Below are 18,552 nucleotides of genomic sequence, written 5' to 3'. Positions count from 1 at the left end.
GTCATTCTTGAATGAAGATTGTATTTCCCGCACTATGCAAGAACCAGAACCTTGGAAAAAAAATCTCTTTTTATTGTTCTTCAGTAACATTACATGCAGTATGAACCATTATTTTACTGCAACATATTTAACATGCTGAATTGTTCATATGATGTCCAATGCACGAGCTCATTAAATATTTAATTTATTGTATTTATACGTATATATGTAATCATCTTTTGGTGCAACTTGCTTACTTCAATTTACCTTGTGATAGATGCATTACCTACTCTGTTCACTTCATGGGTCATGAACTTGTTCCATAAGTCAAAAAAAAAATGCTGTGAATTCGAAGATTGGAGTAGGTATTTAGTACGAATGATTGGTAGAAGAAATTGCAACGTAGTATATAGCATAGTAAAGTGGGTTTGTATAACTCATGACAGATTATATGGATCAAGGCCTTCTGTTGCTCATTCCTATCTATTTGGTGGATACGCTCTGTTTCACATTCTCATTTTCCACTAGGAATGATTGGGTCTACTATAGGATATCTGTTAACTGCAGCTGCACTGCTTCTTGCTGCCGAGTTGTTGTTCACCTTTCTTTATCTGACTCCTTTTAGTTCTCACATAAAGGTAAAAAAAATTCGCTACGATCTGCTTGTAATCTGAGCAATATTTTGTTGAATTTTGATTGATTTGATCTTCTTTTGTCTCGTTATTGTTCAAGATGCATCGAAAGTACTGGTAAATGTTACAGTCCCCTCTGTTGGATGCTTGTCTTTTCTCTGCTTACGCTGTCTTCGGCGTGCTTGCATTCATTCTTTAGATGGTTGTTTATCCAGTTACACGTAAAAGGGCAATCGTTTTCCCTTAGGATTCAAAACATAACAATGATATCTATCTCTACTGTTGTTGTTACGGTTTAATGGATTGTACTAGATTTTTGATATCTTAAGATACAAGAAGTAGACTTCTCTTTCACTGTTCTAACTGCTTTCTGAGTACACGTCTGTTGCGTTGCCAGTTGTTTTGAGGCGTTCCTTTCTACTTGTCATACGTCCTGATCGCATTCCATCACACCATCACCTCGGATTTAAAGTGCATCGAGGAATTATTGTGCCATGAATCAGCTTCCTCTCTGAGTTACTAGTGCTAATCTCGTAGTCAAGAAATAGGAAGTCAATAGGATCCAAGAAAGCGATACAATTGACGTGTAAATGAGTCGCTTCCGTTGGTTAATGCGCTGATCGGATATTGCATGTTTCTCTAAAGACGACCTTTGAACAATTAAGAGTGACCCTTCACCTTCCATCCCCCGGTGCCATTAGCATTCTTTTTACCCCCTCAATCTTCTTTCTTTCTTTCTTTCTTTGAACAAATCACAAATCACTCGTCTCCAATTGCTATCCACGTAATCTAGATTCAAGGTTTTTTTTTTGTTGTTGTAAAAATATATATATTTTAAGTTGGGTGTGCATATTCTTATCTTTCTTTATTTTTAAGCATTTATACCTCTCTGTGATCCACCCAATAGTATTGTGATCCCATTGTCAACTTTTGACTCATTTAACCACTCATCCTCTTCCTCACCGTTTAATCTATTTTAATTGAAGCTTTTGCCTTCCTCGTGGCATTGTGAAGCCTTTCCATCTTGCAGATGTTCCACTTTCTCGAGTTGGGCCTTTTCTTTGCCTCACTGACTTTTGAGCCAATTGCAGAGATGGTGTTTTTATCATGCTTATTATTCTGATGTAATTGATACTGGCTGCATACACTCCGGTGTCATTCCTTGAATTCTGTACGGTGCTTTATACTTCTTTTCCTTAATAACAATAGATTATATATACAACTAGAATTGAACTCTACTTTCCAACTAGATAAAATATTAAGTAAAATCTATAGTGGAGCTGTCACTAGCCTTCATTAATCTATCCCCACAACTTCCATGTTCTAATATTCATTCTTTCTCATAGATTTGGTGGACTTGATTTGTCTTTAAACTGGTTAAATATGTCTATCTTAAAGACCCTCGTACATCTTAATTTGTGTACATCAAGATCACACTAAAAATAGAAAGGGAGAAAAAGAAAGAAAAGAAAAGAAAAGAAAAGAAAAGAAAGGAGAGAGAGGATCTGAGCCCAAGGTCTGTTGCAGACTGGCATTCTTTATATCACCCAACCATGACTATCTTTGTTCCTGTCTTTATCTTGGCCTCATTTATGAGAGCTAAAAGGCATATCACTTCACATGCCAAGATGGGTCTCATCTCCTATCCAAGATCAAAGATTGAAAGCAAAAAAAAATCATGTGAGAGGATGCAGGCCTATATGGGTAGGTAATAAGATAAAAAAAAGAAGCAGCAATGCTTCTGCCTATCAAAAGAGGAGCCCAACTAGCCCTAATAAAAGCTCCATGAGCCACTGCCATTATTTGCCTTTGAGGAAAAGAAAAGGAGTATGATCACTAATGGAGCACAATAAAAGATCTTTGTACCATATCAAACATTTCTATAGTTTGTAACAATCTGCCTCCCTGCATTATGAGGATATCTTAAACCTTTCTGCCCATATAGAAGAATGATTAGGTTTGATTACTTTTGCTTTCAGAATGAGCTCTCAGAAAATTCTAAAAACATCTTTGTCAGATTGAGTGTGTATATATATATATACATCTATATATTAGTGCAATAATGCAGATAGAGGAGGGGGAGGGATAAATGTACATCAATTCACATCATGTACAAGATGCTAATGTTCATGCTTCATCAGCATTTCAGTAGGGTTGCCAAGATTCTGAAGATAGTAAAGTTTCCAACAGGATGCCATGCAATTAGCTAATTTATCAAAAAGTAATTGTAAATTTTTCAGTGAGAAATTATTTCTAAACTAAATTTTCCACTTCTTATAAAAGAAAACACACAAACATAATTGTTTGGGGGTAAATTTTCCACTTCTTATTCGCCTGGTTTGATGGCTTTTGCTTGATTTTAACTAAATCTATGTACTTAAATACTCTTACATATAATTTGATTTAATTGTAATTTGATCTCAATCATAAATGTGTTTTTCCATAAAACCACGCAGCGGTTAAACATTTAAATTTAAACTACAATCATATATAATTGTGGGAGATTATTCTTCGTTGCCTTTTCAAGTCTTCACCAGAAGGCTTTGGATTGTCTTCTACAAGTTATTAGTATGCTATTCAAATCGAAAGCAAGCAGCGGTTGCTCCTAGCGTGATGTCCTTATGATTTGTTACAAGTGAGAATTATATTATTTTAAATTTTTTTGTACCCCTTAATTTCGACATAATATGTTCTAATTAAGGTTCTGCCCCTTATTTTCTCTAAAATAATTTGAAAGAAAAACATTTATAGATTATATATACTTTTGAGAATTTGGTCTCTGTTTCATTTTGTCATTTTTCATTTACTTTTGATTAAAAAAAAAAGAGAGTTAAACTACTAAATGAGGTTCCTTTACTTTCGAATGCATATAAATAGTCCCACAAACATTATAGATTACAGCCTTTCATCTCTCTCTCTCTCTCTCTCCTCTGTAAGCAAAACAGCGAGCTACTAGAGAAAGAAAACCACCTTCCATGATCCATTTTGCTGTTCCCCTGCCTGTCGTCTTCCACTCCTTGCCAGAGCAAACCCACTTTTCTCTTTGGCTCTTTTCGTTAACATCCTATCCATCTTGATCCCAGGCCTAGTTGGTCCTTCGTCGTTTCCTCCGCCAAATCCAAAACCGTAGGCTTAGATGCGGCCATAATCCATATTGCTACCCTTCTTCTACTCTTTCCCTTCGAGTGTTGAGGTGCATATAAGAGAGGCTTCTCTGGTTCATCTCTAGAGCATTTCTCCTCCTCCATTGTGGAATAAATCTGGGAGATTTCCGTGAAATTGGGAAGGACCCATCTTTTAGCGAAGAGTTTAGAGCTCAAGGAAGGCAAAAAAAGGTTGGATTTTGGGGGCTCCTTCTTTGCTATAATCCCATTTCTTTTATTGCGTCTATATATTTGGGAGTTTGCAAAATTGCCCCATTTGTGATGCATTAGTCATCCGTTTCGGTAATGGGTGATGCTACTGTGGTTAGTTATGTCATGATACCATGGGATTTATTTGTTAAGTTTACTAGCGGACATTTGGATAAGTTACTGCGATCTTTGGTTCGATAATTGGAGCAGGTTACTGATTTGTCTCCTTTGGTGGTCATCCTAAATTATAAATTGCATGGAATATTCAGTGGTTGGAGGTGAAAGCTACCTTTTTTTTATGGCTACGCTGTGATCTTAATCATGCTCTCCTTGTTTAATCTGTTATGGAAATGATTTTGTCCATGTCTTGAGTTGGCTGGCTTTGCTATGCCATAGCATTTGGAATATAGTGCAATGGTCATTTTCTTCAAGATATTTTGTGTATCTTTTGGTGGTATATATATTGACATTACAGCTAAACTCAAATAAAAATAAAAATAAAATTGTTGATATTACAGTAGCATGAAGATATAATTATTTTGCGGTTTTATGGAAGCGATCCGATACTTAAACAATTTATGCCACCGGCACTTGGTTGGAGATGCTTGAAAGTTATTGCCGAACTATCTGTTCAAATTTTGCTTTATTATCCTGTATGCTTCTTCTGACCAAGAATATGTTGTGCTTGACATTTATTAATTAACTTGCTAAAATGGTATTCGACCAGTTCGTTTAAATGTACAGCATATTTAATTACTCAAATGAGATTGTAGAATGATGTCTTGCAACTTGGGGTTCTTCCTCTGTCTTTCATAATCCAAACCTTTTCCTATGCTCTTCATTAATTTTTCTTTCAGGTTTTCACCATTACTTATGTTGGATATATCTGCATTCTTATGGAGGAGGAAACGTCATGGGAGTCTCTTTACATTGATCACTTTGGAAGTAAGATGACCAACTTTGGAATGATTTCGGAGGGAAATAATGGAGGCGAAGAATTCATGGTTTCACTGGATAGCATTCTACCTGATGATATTTTGGAGAGAATACTTTCTTTTTTGCCTATTGCAAGCATTCTTAGGGCTGCATCTGTGTGCAAAAGATGGTATGATATCGTCCGGTCAAGGAGGTTTTTGTGGGCCATTAAGTTACCACAGAAGCCGTGGTACTTCATGTTCACTTCTAATGAGGCTGCTGCTGGATATGCTTATGATCCAATTCTTAGGAAATGGTATAACTTTGATCTCCCTTGCATAGAAAAAAGTAATTGGTTTATCTCTTCTTCTTGCGGATTAGTTTGCTTCATGGATAATGATAATAGGAACAATATATTTGTTTGCAACCCGATTACCAGAGATTGGAAGGAGCTGTTGGAACCACCAGGGATGGAATTCCCTGACTACACCACACTAGCCATATCTGTGGACAGGAAGTCTTATGATTATACTGTTGTCATTGCAAAATCTAAGCAGGTCCCTGATGATTTTCTCCACTGGAACTTCTCCATCCACATATACAAGTCAGAGAGTAGAACGTGGATCACTTCCATTAAGGAGGTTTTTATAGGTTGGAGAGGAGGTGATGATAGTGTCATTTGTGGTGGGATCTTGTATTGCTTGGTTCATTCTACTGGTTCTTTGCGTCCTGATTTTCGTCATGGCCTTGTCGTGTATGATCTCTCAGCAGGATCATCTCACAATTCTTTAATGTGCACATTGATACCGGTGCCTTGTTTTCTTACCTGTGGCCGTTTGATGAACCTGAATGAGAGGCTGGTCATGGTTGGCGGGATTGCAAAATATGACAGACCAGATATAATCAAAGGGATAGGAATCTGGGAACTTCATAAGAAAGAATGGTTAGAGATTGCTCGAATGCCTCACAAGTTTTTCCAAGGATTTGGTGAGTTCGATGATGTCTTTGCAAGTAGCGGCACTGATGACCTCATATACATTCAGAGCTATGGATCAACTGCGTTGCTTGTCTTCGACATGAACCAGAAGCAGTGGAAATGGTCAGTCAAGTGTCCTGTGACCAAAAGGTTTCCTCTCCAGCTTTTCACCGGTTTCTGCTTTGAACCTAGGCTTGAAGTTGCCTCCTGATTTCGCACCGTCCTACTACTCTGGAATTGATGGAATCACAGGGATCTACAAATTGAGTTTCTTTCTTGGAGATATTCTGAAGTTGTTGCTCTCAAGGGGATATAGAGGTTGTGATTACTATATATATAATTATCTAAGTGTTTGATGTTTTTTTTGTTCTTTTTATATCTTAATGGATGTAACAGTTATCTGTTGTTTCCCAGCACTACAGTGTTGATCTATGGAATAGGAAAAGATGCAGTCCTACATTTCCTTATATCTGTTTTCTGCAATGCATGTGTCAGCCAATTCCTTTCCTGATGAAGTAGTTTACTACATTTCCACTGCTCTGTAAGGAGACAGATGACTTGTTTCTGATATTGCTGTGGTTTATTTTACTTTCACAGTAATTATTGCAGCACAGCCTCAAGCAGGTCTAAAGATTCCAACCAAATTTGTCACTCTGTTTATTACTTCAAACCAGGATTGCAATTCCAATCTGAATAAATTTCTGAACTTTGTGAATACATGAATTCCATCAATTGTTCACACAAAGATTGCTTTGTATCTCTCACATAACATTCTGCATACTTTACATGGAATGAAAACTTTTTAACTACTCTTTGCAAGTAGTCCAATTTTGCTAGAATCTCTGCTAATGAAAGTTTCTGAACTATTAAAAATATCTCAACCCCCTTAGATCTGTCTAATAAGAGTATTCTGCTAAACTGAAATTTATATAAACATATCATATAACTACTTAATGATAACGAAAACGTAATGGAAACGATGTTTAAGATATTTTTAATAGTTCAGAGTCGTCGTATAATTAACCCTAAAGTCTTAGTATATTCAATTGCTCAGCACTCATCTTAGATCTGCACCAACGGTAGGTTCGGAATTGATCAAGACTTGTGCCTAACCTACAACATTAGGTTGACAAATGTAGACACCCAAGTAAGTCGAGAAATTATGGCCTCTGTGGAAGTTTTCCACTTCATTGTGGAATTCTTTTGGATGCATATCATACTTTCTGTGGAAAACCTCGCAGGCCTAATTTAATTCTTTCTTCTTCTTCTTCTTCGTCTTCTATACGTTCGACTGCAAATTTATTCCACGGTCGGTGTGAAATTTATTAGACTACTCATGGGTTCAACTCTGTAATCGTATTCCCTTCTTCTAGAACTAGGTAGCTCTATTCTTATTACTACTATTATATATGTATATATATTATTAATTGTATTGTGCTCACTTCTTTAGAGGAGTTTATGTTGTCCGAATAACACTCTTAGAGTAAATTTAATTTAGTTCTTTGAGAATAAACAATACTAGTTTTAAGTCTGTTGATGTCGTATGATTCGGTTTTTCCGATACATTTTTAATATTTTAATTGCTGACAATCGTTGTTTTAATTTAAGCTTAAAATTAGTTCGAAAAAGTTTAATTTAATTCTATAAAATATGTGTCCTGAGAGTTAAATTAAGTTACATTTATTTTGGCAGATAGAGAATTTTATTTATAAATTTGTAATCTAGTCAGGGTGCTGTCGCATTGATGATCTTTCGCGTGGCGCATTAAAATTTCCCACCCACCATTAAATCCATTGACTCTAAAACTAAAAGTCCAAAAACATCTCGGAAGTCGTGTAAGAGTCTATAATCCATTAACCAGACGGAACAAACCTAATGGTCTTGTGTAGATTTCCTAATGAGTCATATATATATATATATATATATATATATATATTCTACTGTGATTAAAGGATTCGTAAACTTCCACGTAGCTTCGGAAATTAAATATAAGACTCTTCAGTCCTCCCCCCTGAGCCCTCTATATAAAGGGCATAGCTTCACCTCACTCTATCATAACAAAGAAATCTATCAAGGCATAGACTACTTCGTACGTAGTTATGGCTTCCTACCTCTTGATCTCTCTCTTCCTATCGGCCCTCGCTGCCGTCGCCCACGGCGGCAGCATTGCCGTCTACTGGGGCCAGAACGGCAACGAGGGCACCCTCTCCGACGCTTGCGCCACCGGTAACTACGCCTACGTCATCATTTCCTTCCTCACCACCTTTGGCAACGGCCAGACCCCCGTCCTCAACCTAGCCGGCCACTGCGACCCCTCTTCCGGGGGCTGCACCGGCCTTACCTCTGACATCCAATCCTGCCAAAACAGCGGGGTGAAAGTCCTCCTCTCCCTCGGCGGCAGCTCCGGGAGCTACTCCCTCTCCTCCTCCTCCGACGCCCAGAACGTTGCGAACTACCTATGGAACAACTACCTCGGAGGCAGCTCCTCTTCCCGGCCCCTCGGGGCCGCCGTCCTGGACGGCATCGACTTCGACATCGAGAGCGGCAGCGCCGACCATTACAATGAGCTGGCGCAGTTCCTGTCCCAATTCAGCAGCCAGGGGAAAAAGGTCTACTTGACGGCGGCGCCGCAGTGCCCCTACCCGGACGCGTTCCTCGGGCCGGCGTTGCAGACCGGGCTGTTCGACAACGTCTGGGTGCAGTTCTACAACAACCCACCGTGCCAGTACTCGTCCGGGAGCGTCGACAACTTGAGCAAAGCGTGGAGCACGTGGACGAGCGACGTGCCGGCCACCAACATTTTCTTAGGGTTGCCGGCGTCGAGCGCTGCGGCGGGGAGCGGGTATATCACGCCGGACGATTTGAAGTCGAAGGTGCTGCCGGTGGTGAAGGGATCGAGCAAGTACGGAGGGGTGATGTTGTGGAATAGATTCTATGATGTGCAGAATGGGTATAGTAATGCTATACGTGGTAGTGTTTGAATAATATTACTACTACTACTACTACTACGTGATAATAGATATAATTATACTCCTTAAATTGGCTGAATAAAGGCAAGCATCGATCGTATATTCCTTGCCTAGCTTCTTAGTTCTATATGTTTGAAATGGCGGTTTGATTAAAGAGAGATAAATAAATTTATCATTTGGATCACTTGTTTTATTCTACACATATTTGGTTACAAGGTTTAATTAACAATATATATATATATATATATATATATATATATATATATATATATATGAAAGTGATGTTTAGAGAGCAATTTAAAGTTCATATTTTCATATTGACTATTTTGGCTTCTAAGGTAAGTTACCGATTCAAGGAATATTTGACTCACTGCTCTTGTCATTACTTCTATTAAGGGGAAACGAATTAAAACTCTCAATTACGTGATCACTTTATCCACTTTAAATTTGGAAAAGGGCTAATGGGTATTCGAATTTAATTTAATTGCACGCATATTTGGTGGTGAAAAGATAATTATGTTTTTTATGCAAGGAGATGCTGTCGTATATATGCTTAGTTGCTTACTGCTCTCCCATATTATACTTATTAGTTAATTAGCATTTGCCACATAATAATATACAAGATTAATTGGTTCATGATTTCTTTCTCTTTCGGACCATTTGCCTATATATGCCAATAAAATCGATGGTGGAATAGTTTGCCCAAGTGAGTCGAAAAGGGACAGTTACAATGTATGCATATGATGCAATAGTTTGCTTACATAATAATGAATAAAAAAGTCTAGTATAACTGTATAAGGCGAGCAATTGCATTCAGACACCTACATGAGAAATTAATTAATAAAAAATTGTAGTATAACTGTGTAAGACGATCAATTGCATTCAGATACCTACATGATCTTGTTGATTTTTTTTCAATAAAAATACTAAGATATATAGGGCATTGAAGTCTCGTCTATTTAAAAGAATACTAAGAATAATGGAAAATAAACCTCCAATCATTTTATTTTAATCTTCCATAATCTAAGATTACAATATTTTAGCAGTGTAATTAAGCTAATCAGGACAAAATCATAATTTTTTAACTAGATAAACATAGGAAAAGATACTAATCGTAGATATTCAAAAAAATATATATATCCACACTCAAAATCTCTACAAAAAGAATTATTAAGAAAATCAAAAAGTTAATTTTCTGAAATAGAGAAATTATGATTTTTGGGGTTTTAGATGATAGAATTTAGCCAAATAATCGTGGGCTTGATGCTGAAACAACATCGAGTTTTGGTTGGAGAAATGTTTCACCCAAAAATAAGACATAATTTTGCCCAATTTAGTGACATTATCTTCATATATACCCTTTGATTCAGTTTGGACGACGATCTTTCCAACATTGGAGCGTCATGAATTATTTTGGCGATGCGTGCTGCAATCATTATCCTAACATATATAGAATTTAGACGATAACATTTCCAAAATCCTTACCTTAATTTAAAAACAGTGTTAATACTTTTCATTTTAAGTTTGAAGCAATTTCTAAACTACTATCTCGATCATTATAAGATATCGAAAATCGAAAGCTACGTGGGCAAACTGCAATTTATTTAATAGATAATAATTCCAACACCTTCAGGCTTCAACAAACAAACAGTAGCACTCCAGCATCACAAAAGACAACCACACTCTCGGAAATGAAACCAGACGTATAATGAACCTGGTCGTTATTCCAAACCAAGAACACAAACTAATTAACATTGGATAGCTAGTAACAGTCATAGATCTTGATGTCCACTTTGAGCCGGAAGTAGACTGTTCCTTCGTACGCATCAGTCATCAGAGTAGCGACTCCTCTTGCCATGAAGAAGTCACCAGTCCCACCAACCACCGAGATGTCCCTCGTCTTGACCGTGATGGGATCTGCACCCATGAAGTTTATCGTCCCTTTGTGGTCCGTGGAGTTTAGCACAAACGAGAATGCAAACCATGCAGTGTAGGTCTCCTTCGTGTCATACAAATAAATCCCTTGAGCTCGACCTACTGGCTCAGAATGGGGGTCGTTGTCCAGCGTGATAGGGTCGTCGAAGACGACGACGTCGCCGAAGTTCTTCGGATCGGCGAGGATGGTGCGGTTACCCCAGGCGGGTGCGCCGACGATGGCCGACGTGGAATTGGCTAAGTTCCTTCCGTTGTAGAGTATGTCGTGGAAGTAGAGCACCAGGTGCTTGCATGGCTCGCGGCGTCGCTCGCCGAGTGCGTAGGAGGAGAGAGAGGAGAGGAGGAGGAGGAGGAGGAGGATGGTAGGGAGAGTGAGAGGAGAGGGTCTTGTTTTCTCCATAGCTAGGTTTTGTTCTTCTAGTAGATCAATTAAGCTAAGCTTTCTGGGCTTTCTATGCAGCATGTAAGTGTTATTAGAGATCAATATATAGATAGATGTAGAGTTGGAAAAGCCACGTAATTACGTGCTCGGTTTCATGTCTTCATTTGGAAGGCAGCTTTAATTGCAGTGATCAATCGAAGAAAGCAGCATGCGATCTAACCTCCCAAATCTAATATTTAAAACTTAACAATTTATTGAGTAACATTTCGGCTAATCGTTTAGCACCCATATGAAAATTAAGGTACGGAAAAAAGCTCTATATATTTTACTAGTAATATTGTCAATTTATGTCAAAGGTTCTGAGTCTGAATCGACGTGGGCTTTTGGGTTAAGTAATAGGGAAATAATTTAATAAATTTTTTTAATTTCTCTCTCCTAATTGATATGTTAAGATTAAATGATATTAAATAAAATTAATCGAAAGTACCGGTTCACTTTTCTAAATTGTAAGAATTAATTAGTCATATTTTATTTCTCTTTTTAGCTATCCATTTTTTTTATAAAATATAAAATAATAATAAATTGGTAGAAGTTGATACTCCCATTATTAAGGAAACCATTATAAGGATAAGCAATAAAAAAAAACTTAAATTCTAAATTTTTATCTATTAATCTAGTCACAAATTTAAAATATCTTATATACCTTTTAATTTACCGACAGATAAAAAATATTTTTAATAACTAATTGGTTAATATCAAATCATGTTCTTGAACTTGATTGGGACTCCTAACCTAGTTCATTAATTAAACATATTTTTAATTTTTTTTCTATCCAAATAAATTTAGATTAATTTTAATTTTATCCTTGAACTTGATCGGGACTCCTAACCTAGTACATTAATTAAACATATTTTTATTTTTTTAATCCAAATCTAATCACTAATAATATAAATTTAGATATATTTAAATTTTATCCTTAATAAAATTTAAATATATCAATTTTGTACCTCGTCAATATTATCTTTCCTTTCTCTTCTCCTCTCTCTTCAATAGGAGCATACTTTACGCATTTGCTACGTAGTGCTGTCGTATATATGCTTACGTACTACTCTCCCATGTCATACTTAGTTAATTAGCATTTGCCACATAATAATATACAAGGTTAATTGGCTCATGCATGATTTCTTTCGCCTATAATTAATAATAAAAAAAATCAAATCAGATAGCCGCCTAGGGACAGTTACAATGCATGCCCACGATGCAATAGTTTGTTTACAAATTAATGAATAAAAAAATCTAATATATCTTGGTGACTATTTCTTATAGTAGTCGTTGTAATAACTCTATGTCCCACTCACTTGCTAAGATTATTGTAACCCTAGGCGGCTATCTGATTATTTTATAATTTTTAAGAAGTACTATAGATCTAACGCATCTAAATCTTGTGATAAGGAACCTTCGATAAATTTATTCAATCTTCTATAATCTAAAGTACAGTATATTAGCAATGTAAGTTAACCTAACGAAGAAATCATATATTTTTTTGTGCCAAAAATAACATAACCGAGATAAACATAGGAAAAGATATTAATAGTAGAGATTCAGAATATGAAAGAAAGCCTCCACAAAAAATTATTAGGAAAATAATTTTCTTTTAGATAGCAAAATTAAGATTTTGGAGGTATATGCGATAGAATATGGCTAAATATTCGTGGGCTCGATGTTGAAATGACATTGAGTTTTGCTCAGAGAAATGTTTCACCTTAAATAAGATGTAATCTTTGCTCAACTCAGTGGGGTCGTCTTGATACCCTTTGATTCAGTTTAGACGGCCATCTTTCTAAGAGAAATCCTTACGCTTAATTTATAAACAGTGTTAACACTCTTTGTCTTTCAAGTTTTAAGCAACCAAAGAGAAAGTGCACATCTCGATCATATAAAAGTTATTTATCCAGAATTCAAAGCTGCAATAGATAATAATTCAAACACCTTCAACAAACAAAGAGTAGCACTCCAACATCACAAAAGACAACCACACCGTCGGAAACCAAACCACACAAATAATGAACCTGGGCATTATTCCAAACCAAGAACCCAAACTAATTAACATTGGTTAGCTAGTAACAATCATAGATCTTGATGTCCACTTTGAGCCGGAAGTAGACTGTTCCTTCGTACGCATCAGCCATCAGGGTAGCAACTCCTCTAGCCATGAAGAAGTCACCAGTCCCACCAACCACCGAGATGTCCCTCGTCTTGACCGTGGTGGGATCTGCACCCATGAAGTTTATCGTCCCCTTGTGGTCCGTCGAGTTGAGCACAAACGAGAATGCAAGCCATGCTGTGTAGAACTCCTTCGAGTCCCACAAATAAAGCCCTTGAGCTCGACCTACTGGCTCAGAATGGAGGTTGTTGTCTAGCGTGATAGGGTCGTCGAAGACGACGACGTCGCCGAAGTGCTTCAGATCGGCGAGGATGGTGCGGTTACCCCAGGCGGGTACGCCGACGATGGCCGACGTGGAATTGGCTAAGTTCCTTCCGTTGTAGAGTATGTCGTGGAAGTAGAGCACCAGGTGCTTGCATGGCTCGCGGCGTCGCTCGCCGAGTGCGAAGGAGGAGAAAGAGGAGAGGAGGAGGAGGAAGAGGAGGATGGTTGGGAGAATGAGAGGAGAGGGTCTTGTTTTCTCCATAGCTAGGTTTTGTTCTTCTAGTAGATCGATTAAGATTTCTGGGCTTTCTATGCAGCAAGTAAGTTGTATTAGTGGCCAATATATAGATGTAAGTTGTATTAGTGGTCACGAGATTATGTGCTTGGTTTCATTTGGAGAGTATCTCTGCAGTGATCAAGCAGCGTGCGATCTACCTCCCAAATCTAATATTTTAAAACTTAAAAAGTTACCGAGAGCTCGACTCAATTGATAACTCAGCGGTGTGGTTCGAATTAATTATTTGGCGAACGATATCTAACTTTTGGGGAACAATTAAAAAACACTTGGGCTTTGGGTTAAATAATAATCATTAAATTTCAATGAAATGCAATTTAATTATTTCCATAATTGCAAGGTAATCAAATATATGAATAAATTAAAACTAAGTAAACGACTGGGCCCAAAGGCCCATAAAAATGGACCAAGATTCGAGTGCTATATGGCCAGCCCAAAGGCCCATAGATGCAAAAAGCTTTGTAAGCCCGGTTATAGGCTTACATGGAGGCCAGTAAGGTTGTAAGCCAGCAAATCATTAAATTTAAAAAAAAATTATTAATTAAAAATAATATTTTAAAATTTTATCATCAAAGTGAAATTGTATTTTAGTCCATTATTTTTAAATATCATCTATTTCCCTTTAGAATCAACATAATTTTCATAATATAACAGTAAATAATTCTCAAAGGGTCTAAAAAATAAATTAATAGTGGGTAATAAATTAGGACACTTAAAATAAGAATAATTTTATAATAGTGGGTAATAAATTAGGGACTTTAATTTAAATATTCCATAATGTAAACATAGAAGGTGGGTTGAGTTTTTAGGCCAATGATAGCAGTTATATAACTTTAAATTATTTATCCAAATAAAACCCTGCCCAATTATCTAATCTAGTAAGTATGCAAGGACCTAGTCATTTCTAACTAGGTTTTCTTATGTAAGCCTACATTGACTAATAAAAAGAAATACTTACATTCATCTAATCAAATTTAAAAATGATAAAAGTGGGCATAAGGACTAAGGACCAACATACTTCTAATCTCTCTGTTGGATAGATCTTTATCTTTATGATAATAGATTTTGAGTCCTAAGGAATTAGATACCATGGAAGAACCTTTTGGACAACTCCAATGGCCAGAATTGTTTAGAATCCTTGGACCAACCATTCCCAAATTGACCGCATAAATTCCACTCACCTCCTTCTTTCTCTCTTTCTTTTTTTTTTTTTCTTTTCTTATTATTTCCTCGGTGGTCCATTCAAAGGAAGAAGAAAAGAAAAGATAAGGCGGAGAAGGAAGAAGAGGAGGAGGATCGAATACCGAATCCGATACACCCTAAACTGATGTCCGAATCCCCTGCGGTACTTGTCCGAACGTTTTTCCCCCTCCCAAATTACGAAGCTAAAAAAAATTACAATTTGGGCAAATATATAGATTTATGAGTTTTGGCTTCCACAAAAACTTTTACTTATAGACAAGCCATTTAGAGGAAGACAAAGGGACTAAGAAGTGTGCAAATCTCTTTTCCACTACCCAAATTTTAATATTTTTAGTTGTATATCAGTGGCTTTGAGAGAGCATATGCCATGCATTTGTCTTTTAGGTACAAAGGGCACAAAGGCATTGAGAAATATTCGTTTTGTTACACTTATATGGAGGGCAAGAAACGTGTAGCCTTTGCTCTCCTCCAAGAGTTCAATGACTTGGTATTCTTTTTATATATCAATGAGCACTTTGGCCAACTTGGAATTTGGAAAGGGACTAATGGTGATGTAAACTTCTATACGAGCACCTATATCTATATATTTATATAGTTGGTGGTGAGAAGTAATTAATTATAGTGTTTATTGAAGGAGTGTATGTAATAAATTACATTTTCCCTTTGATCAAATTCTATGTATGGCCACCTAGTGCTGAGGTATGTTAAGCCAAATAATATTATAATTTTTTATAAAACCATAAGAGAGTCTATACCGGTATATATAAGCTATTATACTATTTAGTTGTATTATAGTATAATGTGTAATAATTATGTTTGGTATGATATAAAGTTGAAACATAATTTAATAAATAATTAAAATACTATCTAGTGGTATAAACATAAAAAAATGTTTACTTATTATATTAGTATAAAACAAATCTATAAGTGAAAGAGATTTTTTTTTTCTATTTTTCAAACCTAGTTCAGCATTTCCACCTAGGAATGCACAAAGATGAGGCTAATTTCTTGTTAGATTGGTCTTTTATGGTGGATAGCCTACTCATCCTTACCTTCATAAAAAGTATGTGGGAGCCTATACCTATAGAACTATTTTTTCACCCACATTGCTTTTTTTTTTTCTTTTTTTTTTTGAAAAAAAATAGATTAAATTATTTGACCACCACACGTTATAAAACGAATAAAAATTTGTACAAATGTAACGGAAAAGCTTCGCCCCATCTAAACCTGAAACTTATAATTCGAGCAATATTTACAAGCCAATCAGTAGTTTTATTAGCCTCACGATAAGCATGAAAGATGATGATCCTTCACCGAGGAGGCTAAGACTAAGCGAGTGAGAAGATAATGTAATAAAAATTATGACTGCGAATGGGGATAGAGCTCTTTCTACAGAGCAATTGCTTTAGCCATGAGCACTACTACTTTACTAACTTTGCTTGCATGCTTCATTCTTAATTCTTTTTCTTAAAAAAGAGTCTTAAAAAGGTTTAGTAAGGACAACAAGCTTAGATTTGCCGATTTATATTTACAGTGCACACTAATTTCTATTATTAAAACTTAAATATAATTGAATTACAAAAGCCCTACCATTAAAATTGCTCTATTACTTTCCTATATGAGTTGATAGCTACAAATTTGTAAATAAGGCTTTGTCAAAGCAACCAATGATTAATTAAAAACTCTCTATTCTCTAACCAGGTGACTCAAATATTTAAGTTGTTAAATCATATACTAATAGCATACATCGATATACAGAGTACTCGATAATTAATCGACTTAAAAATCTTAAGTGGTTAAATAACGTATCAATAATATACAATATATAAACTTATTAATCTGCGTATATAACAATTGATACGATAATTATGGTTAAGAGAAACAAGTATAGGTTTGCAATGGGTCTATTAGCACTATTTTCTTAAGCTAATTAGAAATGGGGTAGGTATTGTTTGATATAAGAGGTGCAATGTCTCAATCAAATATATCAATCCATTTTTTTGGGAGACAAACATCATCTAAATGACAATGATAGGGAATCAAAGTAGGAATAAGTATAACTCATCCCTATTCCCTAACCATTGCCCTCTAAATTTGAGGCACTTTTCCCTAATTAACATATAAAGTCTAACCCCATCATCTAATTACAAGTTAATGATCGATTAAGACCTCTTGCCATCGGTTTCGAGGCGCCCATAGCTTATTTGTTCTTCCGGGTTTTCACATAATTGTCATCGAAAAGTACTTTTAAATTATTTATAATTATCATTACAATTTTTTAAATATCATAAAATCTACTAAATCTTTTGTCTCTTTCGTAACTACTGTTATGGTTGGTTTTAATATAATATTACTAATAGACTATTATCAAATTTAATACACATATTTAAGATATTTGTCAACTATTTTTATCTTACGTAATAGAAGATTTTTTTTCTTGTACTAAGTACACAATTTGATAGCTTTTGAATTATTTTAAATAATTTAACAAATATAACTCCTAATTTTATAACTATTTATTAAAATTACATCAACTTATTAAATAATTTATATAAAAGAAGTAAAGTATTTGATAGGTTTTCTACCATTTTAAATAATTTCTAGAAAGACAAAATAATAAATTTTAAACATAAATTTTTTTTTGAAATGATAATTACCATATTTTTGAAGTTTTAAATGGAAATTATGGATAAGAAAGACATACTTGTTAAGAACTAATTAAGAGGATTGCTCTGTCACAGCCTCATCATCCTTCTTAAATGGTGATTATTTTATGAGTTGATTCCTCCTGCTTAAGCCTTTTTGATTAATTATACAAGTGTTGGTAATTAATTAAGTACAACCAGCTGTACCCTGTACTATACTATGTATTTTCCATCGGACTACCTGCGGAAGTGGGTTCTTTGTTGTGCGCTGTAGGAATTCCTTGCATCCAATCATACGTGGCGGGCAGCGATAGGCCAAAAAACATATGGTCATACTTTAATTGCAGCACATAGATTGACAGCCAATCCACCAAGACTTCAACAATTATATTTAATTTATGCAATTGGGCACTAAAAAGAAGGTGATTGATTAACCAAAATCAACTCACTAATTTCTTTCGCTAATTGTATCTCAGGCATTTGGATTCCTGATTTTATAATTGTAGATAATTCAAGGGCCTATCTGCAAACCTTCATGTTATACAAAAGGACCACCTGGATGTTTAGATGTTAATCACCCCCCCCCCCCCCTGGTGATAGCACTTCGTCTGCAGCGTCGGCTGTAGGATTTACTATATAGGGTGATTTGGCAGCTTCCTATTGGCAGGCGGAGAATTGGAAATTGTTTTGGCCGTGTATGAAGGAAATATCTACATCCTGAAATGCGGACGATCTTGGGATGGGTTGTTGGTATGGGGCCCTGGGGGGTATGCACCACGGAAGGTGGCGAGGCGCTGCTGACGTGGGATATGACGCCGGAGATGACTTGTCCTCACAAAT

The 18,552-nt window shown here is 36.0% G+C and overlaps 4 protein-coding genes across 4 annotated transcripts; 2 read left to right on the top strand and 2 right to left on the bottom strand.

The window, feature by feature from the left end:
- The first annotated feature begins 3,504 nt into the window (after positions 1-3,504).
- LOC140769533 (F-box/kelch-repeat protein At3g61590-like) lies at positions 3,505-6,360 on the top strand. Its single transcript, XM_073110256.1, has 2 exons — positions 3,505-3,946; positions 4,822-6,360. The coding sequence occupies exon 2, from the start codon at positions 4,861-4,863 to the stop codon at positions 6,064-6,066; it is 1,206 nt and encodes a 401-aa protein (XP_072966357.1). The 5' UTR covers positions 3,505-3,946; positions 4,822-4,860; the 3' UTR covers positions 6,067-6,360.
- Positions 6,361-7,904: 1,544 nt separating this feature from the next.
- Positions 7,905-9,008, top strand: LOC140770499 (acidic endochitinase-like). The gene has a single exon (XM_073111717.1). The coding sequence runs from the start codon at positions 7,955-7,957 to the stop codon at positions 8,834-8,836; it is 882 nt and encodes a 293-aa protein (XP_072967818.1). The 5' UTR covers positions 7,905-7,954; the 3' UTR covers positions 8,837-9,008.
- A 1,397-nt stretch (positions 9,009-10,405) lies between these two features.
- LOC140770824 (dirigent protein-like) lies at positions 10,406-11,209 on the bottom strand. The gene has a single exon (XM_073112113.1). It carries the CDS (start codon positions 11,157-11,159, stop codon positions 10,587-10,589), a length of 573 nt encoding a protein of 190 aa, XP_072968214.1. The 5' UTR covers positions 11,160-11,209; the 3' UTR covers positions 10,406-10,586.
- Positions 11,210-13,069: 1,860 nt separating this feature from the next.
- On the bottom strand, positions 13,070-13,892 carry LOC140770947 (dirigent protein-like). The gene has a single exon (XM_073112282.1). It carries the CDS (start codon positions 13,829-13,831, stop codon positions 13,259-13,261), a length of 573 nt encoding a protein of 190 aa, XP_072968383.1. The 5' UTR covers positions 13,832-13,892; the 3' UTR covers positions 13,070-13,258.
- Between the last annotated feature and the right edge of the window lie 4,660 nt (positions 13,893-18,552).

This window comes from Typha angustifolia, chromosome 11, assembly GCF_048772165.1.
Source record: "Typha angustifolia cultivar Huaian chromosome 11, ASM4877216v1, whole genome shotgun sequence".
NCBI lineage: Eukaryota > Viridiplantae > Streptophyta > Magnoliopsida > Poales > Typhaceae > Typha > Typha angustifolia.
The sequence above is the reverse complement of the archived record's forward strand: the minus strand, read 5'-3'. Positions and strand labels throughout refer to the sequence as shown.

Bases quoted from the DNA above. Each gene is read 5' to 3' on its own strand.
- LOC140770824 (XM_073112113.1), bottom strand. From the start codon at position 11,159: ATGGAGAAAACAAGACCCTCTCCTCTCACTCTCCCTACCATCCTCCTC.
- LOC140770947 (XM_073112282.1), bottom strand. From the start codon at position 13,831: ATGGAGAAAACAAGACCCTCTCCTCTCATTCTCCCAACCATCCTCCTC.
- LOC140770499 (XM_073111717.1), top strand. From the start codon at position 7,955: ATGGCTTCCTACCTCTTGATCTCTCTCTTCCTATCGGCCCTCGCTGCC.
- LOC140769533 (XM_073110256.1), top strand. From the start codon at position 4,861: ATGGAGGAGGAAACGTCATGGGAGTCTCTTTACATTGATCACTTTGGA.